Source organism: Neoarius graeffei, chromosome 6, assembly GCF_027579695.1.
Source record: "Neoarius graeffei isolate fNeoGra1 chromosome 6, fNeoGra1.pri, whole genome shotgun sequence".
NCBI lineage: Eukaryota > Metazoa > Chordata > Actinopteri > Siluriformes > Ariidae > Neoarius > Neoarius graeffei.
This window is the reverse complement of record NC_083574.1, coordinates 30,099,601-30,112,965: the sequence shown is the minus strand read 5'-3', so window position 1 is coordinate 30,112,965 and position 13,365 is coordinate 30,099,601. Positions and strand designations below refer to the sequence as shown.

General features: G+C 41.9%; 1 protein-coding gene across 6 annotated transcripts in view; it reads right to left on the bottom strand.

Moving 5' to 3' along the window:
* Positions 1-13,365, bottom strand: part of trip12 (thyroid hormone receptor interactor 12) — a 167,863-nt gene that overhangs the window by 42,415 nt on the left and 112,083 nt on the right. For all 6 annotated transcript variants that reach the window (XM_060923554.1, XM_060923558.1, XM_060923555.1 and 3 more), the window contains 3 exons: positions 9,709-9,883; positions 9,163-9,304; positions 6,361-6,552 (listed from right to left, as the gene is read on the bottom strand). In XM_060923554.1, coding sequence (XP_060779537.1) covers positions 6,361-6,552; positions 9,163-9,304; positions 9,709-9,883 — 509 coding nt within the window. The remainder of the gene's footprint in view (positions 1-6,360; positions 6,553-9,162; positions 9,305-9,708; positions 9,884-13,365) is intronic.

Genomic DNA, 13,365 nt, shown 5'->3' with positions numbered 1-13,365 from the left:
AAATTGGTGATAAATCACTGGATATTGTGGCAATGTAATTTTGTGTATTGAGCTTATACCATTGTCAGTAGATTAAATATTGAATTTTAAAAAGTAGGATACTATTCGCTCTAACTAACAAGGAAATGAAATATGTTTGCCATTGAAGATTGGTAATATCAGAGGTCTTTTTCCACTCTATAAATTTAACTGTTCACATACAAAGGTGTAGCCTGGCAAGCCAGACTAAATGTGAATATTTAGTCTGGCCTTGATCCGTAGACATTTCCGAAGCGGGTAGGAGGAACAAACCGCTGTCTTTCAAACTGTCTGTGCGTATAGGCCAACGCTCTGACCAATCAGCGCAACAGTGTGTGACGTAGTCAGAGCGACAGAAAGCAATGGGGGAGGCCTTGAAATTAAATAATTTTTCAAAATGCGTATTAATTAAGAAACAGGTTCTAGATATTAAGAAGTTTGGAGATAATGACCACAAGTCTGGAGTCTGTACCACATACACATTTTTTTCCAAGTGTTTTTCAAGGGTTTGCTTAAACTGTTTTTGAGAGTTTTTATTTGGTGGTGTTTGGTGAAATAATTTCCCTTAAATTTAAAATAACGGGAAAATAAATAATCAAAAAGTAATGTTTCATAGCTGTTTATTAATTCTTCGTACTGCACAAACTAGCCCCATCCTTTTGGCTACCAGCGGAGCCAGCTGGTAGATCAGACCTTTGCCATAGCCGGTCGGCAAAACAGCGAAAACGTCCTTCTTGAAAAGGAATGAGCGGAGAGCCTCTTCCTGCTCATGTTTCAATGAAAACTCCAAGTCTAATTCTTCTAAAACTGATTCCAAAGCAGAGTCAAACGCGCGCTGTTCACTAGCCCGTAGCCATCTTTCCTGTTGCGCTTTCTCCAGCGTCGCGCAGCTTTGTCGTCACTCCTGCAAAAGCCCGCCCAAAGAACCCAAACAAAAACCTTGCCTTGTGATTGGCGGGCACGATTTGATGCCCGGGGTGTTTTTGTTTATATGGTGCGAGGCTAGACCCATTCGCTAGGCAAAAAATATTTTTGGCCGCTAGGCGGTCGGGTCTAGTTTACTAGGCTAACAAAGGTGAGGAATTGGAGTGAAAAATGTAACGTTGCTTGAACTGCTCATTTCAAAACTGATTTTTCTCTGGACTAAATGCTTTCAGTTTTTGGGAGGTGTAACGTCATTTGAGATTACTGTAAACAGGACAGGATCGTCGACGATTAGGAAAGACGATTTTTATGAAAATTTGCAGACAGTTTTTTGGGTCATTTTCAGGCTCAGAATTCACTCTCCGTGAAAACTGGATTTCCTACTTCAAATTAGCCCTTCAGTATTGGAAAGAACCATCAAAAGGTCTGAATATACATTATAATTGGTGATAATCCTCACTGGATATTGTGGCAATGTAATTTTGTAGGGTCGAGAATGTTGTAATATCGCACAAGTCTCATGTAGACAATTTCACCAAGCTCTGTCTGCTCGAAAGCTTTTCGAAAATTTCAGGGAGCAGTGCTTAACTCTATTAAATCCTATCCTGTTTACAGTAATCTTAAATGACACTACATGAATGAAGTGGTGGTCAGGCAAACCAATTTGGCTGCCATTATGCAGAGAGCTTGTAAAACCGTCTCGGACCATTTTCACAGTTTAGAGACCAATGCATGGTCAAGATGCCTTCAGAAAGTTGCTCTTTGCGATGGGACAAAACCTTGCATGTTAACAAAGAAGGATTTTTCCTAGGAGTTGGAAAATCATCCATCCGTTGAGTTCCCCGACATCTCAAACTACCTGATGCTGCAGACATCGTTCTACATGAACAAACAAATGAAAACCTGGAAGGGCGTGGAGGTGAACAACTTTTTATATGTGGCTGGTTAAAGATCTGGGGATCAAGACAAGATAAATCCTGTATCGCTTATGACCTGGTAAGTAGCATTTTTGGGCTTTTTGTATGCGTCTTTGCAATGGTTGCTAGGACGATACAAGTTTTAGTATCAGGTGTAAACAAACCCAGAGCCTCTCAATCCTCCCTGGTCTTCTCTTCCAAGTAAATCATTCACAAACCTTCACAGAAGCCCCTTTAAAAGACCTGGGGATTGGTGAAAGAGGACTGCAAAGTTATCACGGCTCACTGCAACTGCATGGCCAGGGAAGCAGTTTCGTGCTGTTAACTTGTGAACTCTGCTTTCATGTTTCCGTGGATCGTCTTGATCTTATCTATCGAATTCAGTTTAGGAGCCCAATCTACATCATCCTTGTGAAGATCGCTAGGACATCCTGACAAAGTGAAAAACATACAAGTTAGTTTACAATATGGCGACCACCATCAAACTGTAACAAAATGCACATCTCTGGACTTGAGCATCTCCTGAACTTTAAAACAGTTCCAAAGAACAGAAAGTGGTGAGAAACGTCTTTGTGAATTCAAACTAAATAAAATCAGAGGAATTTAGAAACCTTTCACAAAGTGGTCACTGCAAACTCGAGCATTCTTTGACTCCGCTCTCTTCCATCACAGCGAAAGGTTCTAAGCCACCTTTCTCATCGTCTTTCAGTATAACCCTCTGCTCTTTCACCCCTTTTTTTGTGGCCACTGCCTCAGAGGCAGAGCCACTATGTCATTGTGTTGTAAGAATGAGTGTAACAATAGTGCACTGCGCATAAGCGTTACAATCACCAGAACGGGCGACTCGTGATCTCGCGAGACAAACAGTTGATCTCGCGTTATCAAAAGGTACACAAGAATGAGTGGCGAAGCCACCATGTCCTTGTGCTAAGAATGTAAGAATGAGTGTAACAATAGCGAAACTTTGCAACCAATCAGCACTTATCTTGATCAAGTTCGATTACCCGTTCTACTTCCTGATAAACTTCGGAATCAATCAGAACCAGAAACGAAAAAAAAAGAAACCAAGCTGTAACTTTAGTATCGCAAGATAAATCAGCAGATAAAAACAAACAAAATTCGCCTCGTGGTTTGCCAAGGCTAATCATTTGATATCAAGTAAGTGGTGTTTATTTTAAGAAAATTTACCTTTTGATTATCACAGCTTTTGTTTGGTCCTTCTGAAAGGTCAAATGAAAGGCAAGTTTTTTTTTTTTTGTTTTTTTTTTTTAAGATTTTTGGAAGATATTTACATCAAGAATTACAGACATTCAACAAAAACTCAAGAAGGCAGCGAAGACATTGGAATCTTTTGAGCAATCCGTTCGGTTTGCAATTACAAAAGTCCCATGTGGGAATAAATTGGCTCCTTCGTGAAAAAGTATAATTGGTCAAACTTCTGCTATTCGTGTTAAATTTTTTTTTTTAAGTGTCTTTACGCTACACTTGTGAAACAAAATGTGCTCATTAGTACTAAATAATGCTTCTAAAACAATTCATGAACAAGTGCTTTCTTACTATTCTGAAAATAGAGTTCACAGCACTGTATTTTGAACAAAAGACACAGTAAACAAAATTGATAACCAAAATACTCCAAGCCCTGATGCTGCTCACAGCTTGGTGATGCTTGCAAGAGATGAGGCGAGTAGAATTGATAACATGTATATACACTGTGTTCCAAATTATTATGCAACAAGTGTTTAAGAGTGGTAAGGGCCCTGTCACACTACGACGTTCTCACCAGCGTTCGAGTAACGTGTTGCGAAACGCAGAGGAACGTCGAGAACGTTAGAAAAAAGTTACAAGAAAGTTAGACGAGCGTCGGCAAACGTTGGGGAACGTCGAGGGACGTCGGCGAACGCTGAGGGTGAAAAATAGTTTTGGGTGTGCACAAAAATTCAGGACGTTCTATCAAAACGCTACTTACACGTTAGAGGAACGTTACACGAAAGTTTGCGGGCGTTACTCGAACGTTACTCGAAAGTCAGGACGTTCCCTGGACGCTAGGCGGACGCCGGCCCATCAGGGTCGAGTGTCCAGCGCGTGCCTAGCGCTTGGGTAACGCTTGCCTAACGCCTGTGTAACGTCCATCGAACGTCTGTCCAGCGTGTCGCCAACGTTTTTCAGCGTTCGTCAGCGTTCGCCGAGCGTTCTTAACGCTCATGTAACGCTCTTTCAACATCTTTCTAACGTCTGTCAGCGTTCTGAATTTTTCCAGCGTCTGTGTAACGTCCAGAACATTACCTGGACGCAAGGCAGACGCTACCCAAATGCTATGATAACGCTATCAAAGCGCTGTGGACGCTATGAGAACGCTAGGTTTTGCTGCTATTTTGGACCACAAACGTCGCCTGACACTGAGGGAACGTTGGCTGAGCGTTACCCAAGCGTTACAAGAACGTTACAACATCGTTGACCTAGAAACTTAATTTGAAGAACGTCAACGTTCCCCGGCGTTTCTCAAATTTTTAAAAACGCAACCAAACGTCGAACAAAACGCTATAGTGTGACAGGGCCCTAAGGTAAGATATTTTTTGTCAGTTAAACTCATGAATGGTAATGTGTATCAGGGCTCTGTACATCACTGAAACCAATTGAAGACACCTGTGCTAATTAGTTTGGCAGGTGAGTCCAATTAAAGGGGAAACTACTAAAGAAGGCTGTCCCACATTATTAAGCAGGCTACCATTTTCAACCAAAATGGGTAAGAAAAAGGACCTGTCGGCTGCTGAAAAGCAACAAATAGTTGAATGTTTGGGTCAAGGCATGGCAACAATCAAAATTGCCAAGAGACTTCATCGCGATCATCGCACTATCAAGAAGTATGTAGCTGATTCAGAGCACACACGTGTGCGTGCTGATAATGGAAAATCCAGGACTCTTTCCTACAGGCAAATACGTTGGATCAAAAGAGCAGCTGTAAAAATGCCCTGTCATAGCAGCAGACAAGTTTTTGAAGCTGCTGGTGCCTCCAATGTGCCCTGAACAAGATGCAGGGTCCTCCTGGGGTTTGCAGCGGTGCATAAGCCATCGTTTCGACCTCCCCTATCCATTGGACACAAGCAGAAACGGCTCCAGTGGGCCAGGCAATACATGAAAACTGACTTCAAAACTGTTCTGTTCACCGATGAATGTTGTGCAACCCTCGATGGTCCAGATGGATGGAGTGGTGGATGGTTGGTTGACGGCCACCCCATGCAAACAAGGCTACGGCGCCAACAAGGAGGTGGTAGAGTGATGTTTTGGGCTGGAATCATGGGGAGAGAGATTGTCGGCCCTTTTAGGATCCCTGACGGTGTGAAGATGACATCCATAGCGTATGTGGAGTTCCTCAAAGAACACTTTCTGCCATGGTTCAAAAGGAAGAATCGTGCTTTTCGAAACAAGATCATTTTCATGCATGACAATGCACCATGTCATGCTGCAAAGAATACATCTGCATCTCTGGCTGCAATGGGCATCAAAGGAGACAAACTTATGGTGTGGCCCCCATCCTCCCCTGACCTCAACCCTATTGAGAACCTTTGGAGCATCATCAAGAGAAGTGTTTATGATGGTGGGAGGCAGTTCACATCTCAACAACAGCTCTGGGAGGCTATTCTGTCCTCATGCAAGGCAGTTCCAGCAGATACTATCCAAAAACTGACAAATTCAATGGATGGAAGACTTGAGAAGGTCCTTTTCAACAAGGGGTCCTATGTTCAGATGTGACTTCACTTGTGATGATGTTTTGATTTAAATAGTGTTTGATTTCAGTTAGTCATGACCTGCTAATGTTTCTAATTTCACACATGACCATTTTTTGTTCTTTATGACAATAAAATGTTTGGAAACTCAATTGTGTGTAATAATTTGGAACATGCATTTTGGGTGCATTTGTGTTTTTTATTTCTTAAAAATTTACTGTTATCATTGGGAGGTTCGTTCAAAAACATTTGAATTGTACTCTAATGGTTGATGACTGGAAAATCATGATGACTGCCATTAATATAGATAATTTAGGAAAATCTGAGAAAATATGATTTGCATAATAATTTGGAACACAGTGTATGCTATATTTACTGTATGGACATGGTATCAAAATTTTTTATTTATAAGCAGTAGCCAGATGTACCCATAGGGTGCCCTTTTTTTTTAAAAATAACTTCACAGGGAACCCAGAAGAAACTTTCAGTTTCACTCTGTTCGATTCAAGCAGCCCAAAACAATGTAAGCGTTGGGCATTTTAATGGCTAGCAAGGCGCACCAGCAATAGTAATGCTTTGTGAAGAGTCAGCTTAACTGACCACCACTTCATGTCTTGCATATCTAATGAGGCGGATGTGACGTCAGATGCAACCCACCCATTTCCCACTGCTTATTGAGCTCAATTAAAACAGCTGAGGAGTGGAGAATATGACCAGACAATTCAGAATGACTGAAGGTTTATCTAGAGGTGTAATGAGGTGCTGTCACTACTCACAGGACTGCCGTAGAAAATGTGCAAGAATCTTTTGATCCTCTCGTCCCTGCTGACGACGTCTCTCTCACTGTTGGAGGTTAAATAGAGCAGCAGCTGTTTCACCAGGCCACTGTGCTGAATCTCAAATGACGAAACATCCGATTCTGAAACGATGCTGCAGATCTCCACTAAACACTCCACACCGCCATCCACCTGCAAACACACGAAGCCCATCAATTTTAACCAACATCCCAAAGAAGTATATTGTGATTAACAACCTACAGCCAGATCCTTAAATATTTAGACACTGAGAAAGTTATCATTTTAGCAGTCTACCACAGTACATTGGGGTGGAAATTAAATAATGAACGAGCTTGATACTTTGTTACTTTTCCTTTGCGGTCAAGGACAACCAGAAATCTGGAATCTGCTGGGGTTCCTGCTGCCCCTTTTCCACCAAAGCAGTTCCAGGGCTGGTTCGGGGCCAGTGCTTAGTTTGGAACCGGGTTTTCTGATTCCACTGACAAAGAACTGGCTCTGGGGCCAGAAAAACCGGTTCCAGGCTAGCACCAACTCTCTGCTGGGCCAGAGGAAAGAACCGCTTACGTCAGCGGGGGGGCGGAGTTGTTAAGACTAACAACAATAACACTGCGAAAGATCGCCATTTTTAAGCGACGAGAAGCAGCAGCTGTACAAACGCGAAGTCATCCATTATTATTGTTGTCGCTGCTGCTTCTTCTGTGTTGTTTTTGCTTTGATATTCGCGCCAAGGTTTATGTAAACGTAGCGTTGTAACTGACGTATACAGCGACGTAACTGACATACAGCGACGTAACGACGTTTACATCGACGTAATGACGTGGCTCCGCTTAGCACCGCGAGCTATGGAAAAGCAAACTGGTTCTCAGCTGGCTCACAAGTTGAGCGAGTTGTGAACCAGCACTGGCTCCGAACCAGCCCTGGAACTGATTTGGTGGAAAAGGGGTATGCTTGTTCTTTGGGCATTTTGCCTTCAGCCACAAGCTGAAAGGCATGCTCAATTAAATTCAGGTCAGATGATTAACTTGGTCAAAGCAGAAAATCCACTCAAGTTTTGTTGCTTTAGAAGTATGCTTCAAGCCTTTGCCAATTTGCTTTACAAAACACCATCCAATAAATTCTGAAGCATTTAGCTGAATTTAAGCAGATAGTATAGCCCTATACACTTCAGAATTCATCACACTGCTTTTTATCAGCAGTCACATCATCGATAAATTCAAGGAAACCAGTCCCACTGGTAGTCATGTGTCCCCATGTCATCATTCTGGTACAAGTTGATCTTTGCCTTTTCAGTCCATAGGATGTTGTTCTAGAACTTTACAGGCTTTTGTAGATGGTTTTTGGCAAACTCCAAACTGGTGGTGTTTTTGAGGCTTACCAATTGTTTAAATCTTGTGGTAAACCTTTTGTATCAACTCTGGTGAAGTCTTCTCTTGATTGCTGACTCACACAGATACGCCCATCTCTTGGAGGATGTTCTTGATCTTGCAAACTGATAAAGGGGTTTTGCAAGGTCTTTCTTTTGGTGTTCCTGAGCTCCAGAACATTTTTTTTTCTTTAAGAAATTAAAAGCAAAACAGCTGATCTGGCTACAGCTGTTTTTGTCTTTCAAATGGGCTTGTTTTGATTTTTCAAATCTATTGATTAACGTCAATAAATTCCAAATTCTTGCAAAAGATGGCTACACTATTCACCCAATTTGGATGTAAATGCCCTCAAATTGAAGCTGAAATTCTGCACTTTGCTCATATTCATCAATTAATATTTCAACTCCTATTGTTGGCTTCCTTCATTCTCATAAGAATATGGATACTGTGCCCAGATAGGTCCCATAAAAGTAAAAATACAACAATAGAAATTCTTACAATCAAAAATAGAAGCTCTTACAATCCCACGAAACGGTAATGACAAACCGCCTTGCTTCTTTTCCAAGAGGAATTTATGCCCTTTTTTTGAACAGCTTTTTCTGTGACTAAAGAGGCCGATTTTTGACTTGCATAATCTTCCACAAAACTTGCATGCATGTTGTATTGTGTGTGTGTGTGTGTGTGTGTGTGTGTGTGTGTGTGTGTGTGTGTGTGTGTGAGTCAGATACTGGAATTGAGTTTTCTCTCTTTGACTCATATTCATCATTTAATATTTCAACTCCTATATACAGGGATGCAAACAGCACGCCTTTTGGCGGATGCCGCCTTTTTCACAGCTGAATCGTGCAGATCCGATTTTTTTTTGGGGGGGGGGGGGGGGGGGGCGTTGGAGTGTCTGATTATAATTTCATCAAAGTAAATTCTGTATATAAGCAAATGCCGTTACAGTCCATGAAACGTAGGAAGTATGAGAAGAAAACAGTAAATCAGAAAGCTGCGCACGTAAAGCCAATTACGTAACTTACATTGGACTGATGGAAATCCTTGCGTGTGCAGTGAAGTGCAGCCAGCAGCAGATAATGGCACGCAGCCAATTGGCTTTATGTGCGCAGCTTTCTGATTTACTGTTTTCTTCTCATACTTATACTTCCTATGTTTCATGGACTGTAACGGCATTTGCTTATATACAGAATTTACTTTGATGAAATTATAATCAGACACTCCAATGCCCCCCCCCCAAAAAAGAAAATCAGATCTGCACGATTCAGCCATGAAAAAGGCGACATCCGCCAAAAGGCGCGCCGTTTGCATCCCTGTATATACTGGAGTAAGCAGCTAAAACAACAACTTGGTCAATATCCAAATATTTATGAACCTGACGATTTGTAGCTGTGGGTGGAGATGTGTGTGGGGTTACCTGCAGGCTCAGCTGCTCTGTAGCAGTACACAATCTCTGCAAAACGTTCAGTGCTGGGTTGCTGCCGTCCACATTCTCCGAATTGAAGTATCGCTCTACAAACTTACTGGCCTGCTCCTTTATCCATGCTTTAATTTTGTCCCTGTAACACACAAAGGGTAAATTTCACCCTTAAATTTACCACTAGGCTTTTAAAAATACCACACATCAGAGAAGCTTAAACCCTAGCAAACACGCAGCACATTTCATAGAGCATGGCCCAAGTATGGCTAACTAAGTAGAGCAGCATTTGGTATTTAACTGTGCCTCCTTATTGTCCATAAATTGCACTATGTAGGGTGTAGTAGCCATTTTTTCATACTCTTGTAGTGTACATATCGGCTATACAGAGCTAAATCCCAAATAGCGCACTATAAAGCAAGTAAAGGAGTAGTAATTCTAGCCCATGTTCACAATCTACCTGGACCCAAAAAGGACCTTGACTAGGTCTAACCACACTAGCTCACAAATTCTAATAAAATGTCTGAAACAGAAATGTGTACTTACCGGTTATTAGAAACCGAGTCTTTGTTAGCTGTGCGTGCCAGGCCACTGACCCCGGCTGTGCGAGATGGCTCAGAGTTAGTGCTATTGTTCTGAGCACCAAGTTTTCCCCAAGTTTTGGGGTTAAGACTCGCCAGGAAGGATGATTTGGGAGACGCAGTGGTGGTGGGACTCTTAGCTGGGGGGGGAAACAGATACACATCATGATAAACCCCCAAAATTAGCACAGAATAGCATACTAACAAACACAGGCCTTTTTTTTTTTCTTCGTTTTTAGTTGTACAACATTGAACAGCATTCTCTTATAATATCCTCCGTTTAGAAACCTTATGCAGCCTGGTCATTGGTATGCATGGTGTCATTAAGGTTCCTTCCAAGGAACTCCCATAGTACAGCAGAGCTCAACATTAGCTGCATTCCGACTGCATAGGACAACTAAATGTTCGGGCTGGACAAGTCAAATTCACATCCGCTTGTCCAATGAGACAAGTTGAATTATTCCCAACTCTCCTGGAAGTTCCGTGAGTCTCCTGCATACTGATAGCAGCTCCCTCAGAGCGAGCATGAGCGCATGCTGACTGCTCTGTCTTGCTAAATAGACCAATCAGTTTTCTGTGTGGGTGGGCTGTATGTCTTCTCTCCCAGACACACACACACAGCGCATATCCTGATTGGTCTGTCGTAAGTAGACCAATCTGTTCTGTGTGGACTGGCTTTATGTCTCTTACGGACGGAGAGCGCATGCGCATCCTGATTGGTCTACTTAAGACCGACCAATCAATTTTCTGTGTGGGCAGGCTTTATGTCATCTCTCCCAGACTGAGAGTCCATCAATTCAGTGCATCAAGGAGGGTCATGGCAGAGTGCCCCAAAAAACCAAAATACAAAGCACATTTCACCTCAGACTACACAACAGTGTCCCCTTACCAACACCTTCTTTTGGCTGCCCCCGATTAGGGGTCACCACAGCAAATCTTTCGTCTCCATTGCTCCGTCTTCTGCATCCTTCTTTACCACACCTGCCACTTTCATGTCCTCTCTCACCACATCCATGTACAGTATCTCCTCTTTGGCTTTCCTCGTTTTCGTTTGCCTGGCAGCTCCATCCTCAACATTCTCCTTCCAACATGCTCTGCATCTCTTCTCAGGATGTGCCCATACCATCTCGGTCTCATCTCTCTTAGCTTAATTCCCAAGCTCTCCACATGTGCTGTCCCTCTGATGTTCTCGTTCCTTATCCTGTCCAACCTCCCATCACAAACCTTAACATCCTCAACTCCGCCACCTCCAACTCTGCCTCCTGCCTCTTCATTAAGGGTACGGTCTCCAATCCATACATCACAGCTGGTCTCTCTACTGTCTTATACAGCTTACCTTTCACTCTTGCTGGGACTTTCCTATCACAAATGACTCCCAAAATCCTTCTCCAACTGCTCCCCCCTGCCTGCACTCACTCTCTCACCTCACTATCGCAGCCCCCATTTTCCTGCACAGTCGACCCCAGGTACTTGAATTCACCAACTTTCTTTACATCTACTCCTTGCATCTTCACTACACTCTCATCCCCGTTCTCACTGATGCACATGTATTCTGTTTTGCTACTGTTCACCTTCATTACCTCCGCCAAGGAGGTTATGTTTTCGGTAGCGTTGGTTTGTTTGTCTGTTAGCAACATTATGGAAAGTTATGAACAGACTGCTCTGAATTTTTTTCCAGAGGTGTGACTGGGCACAAGTAACAATCCATTAAATTTTGGCGGTGATCTGGATCACCTTCTGGATCCTGGATTTTTTTTAAAGGATTCTTGACGGAGGTCTGCGCTCTCCGAGTGCTTTTCTAGTTCCTCTTCGTTCCAATGCATACCTCCATCTCTCCAAGCCCAGCTCAACCTCCTTTCTACTTTCACCACACATCACAATATCATCCACAAAACGTGTTCCATGGTGACTCTTGCCTCACTTCATCTGTCAAGCTATCCATCACTATGGCAATCCAACAACGTCCCCTTGCCTAATAGGGGTATAATAATGATGGTGTTGTGCACTGTTACTAACAGTACAGTGACTTTAGCATTGCCCATGGTGATGTAAATGATTGTAAAAGACATGCTGAGGTGAGTTTAACAGTGTCATTTGTTCATGTGTATATTATTTATACTCACTGCTAAGACTACATGATCAGGCCAAACTCCTTGAAGACTTGCTTAAATTTGCAATCGAATATAGTGTGTGTGTGTGTATATATATATACACACACACACACACACACACACAATACACACACATATATAGAGTATATATATATTTTATATACACACACACACACAAGTTGAATAGCAGCAATAAGCAGTTTATATAAACAGTACAAATAGGCCACATATTTTGTAACATTTTCTACATATAGGCCGATCCAATTTAGTTTACAGACTAGAGAAAATTACTCAGAGTACTACATATAGCTGCCCCAGACAACGTAGTAATGATACCTTATGCTTTTATTTATCTTTTAGGGATTGTTGAAAATCATCATTTTTACAGTAATTATTCAAGCGTTACATCAATAAAGTGATCTGGTCATGTTATTGATTACATGCCGTTGAGTACAGCAGGTGCGTACGTAAAAATAACCATGTTGTAATATCAGATTATAGATTATTAGACTCTAAATTCATCGAAATGGCAATCAATTACTTAATTAATAAATAATCATCGGTGGTGAATCATTTCATTCGGAATTTTTATTGGATTGTTCTTTTGTATGGTACACCAACACATTATTGTAAAATATTTCGTGTGGATTTTACGACAGTGCTGAACTCATTTATGGTATGGTTTCATTCACGACATGATTCTGGTCACCCTTATATCCGACTTTTCTTTTCGGTTTCATTTCTTTAAATTAGTTTAATCCAGTACAACCTGAAGTATAATCAAGATTTAACTTGATTTCCTCCAGAAACTTTGAATTTGGGTGAGTCTGACTTAAAACTGTAGACTAGGTAATGGGTTAACACAATACATGCACCATAATGGGGCTTTGGATAGTTTGTGTTTGTTACAGTGAGTTTATTGGAATATCATTAAAGCATATAATAACTATACCTGCTTTTTGATAAACTTTGTTAACCACCGTCAGTAAGCGCAGATGTATGGAGATGGATGTATGTGCAGGAAGAGTGTCTATTATAAAAGAAACAAAACGGGCATATAGTCCAAAACAGCAGGCTGAATCAATAACGATAAACAGACAAAAGGGTCGAGCGAGGCACAAGCAGACTAAACTGGACAGGACAAGATCGGAAACCAAAACACAGAAAAGAGCCAATAACCAGGAAGACAATACAATAACAGTGGCTCGAATGGTGATGAACAACGCAATATTTCGCACCGTGTAGGTGTGTGCAGTATTCTTTTATGCGCATGCTGATAGAGCTTAATCCAGGGCAGGTGCTTGTCGTTAGAAGCACGTGCTGTTCAGAGTGCACGTGGGTATGACAACCACTTTCATTAAACTAGTTCAATATCATACAAAGGTTATGGTCAGGACAAGTGAAAAATCTTGCTGCTTGTCTGACTGGACAAGTGGACTAACAAGTTAACGTCGAGCCCTGTACAGGTAGGCAGACAGTGGTATGCAGCAAGTGTGTGTGTGTGTGTGTGT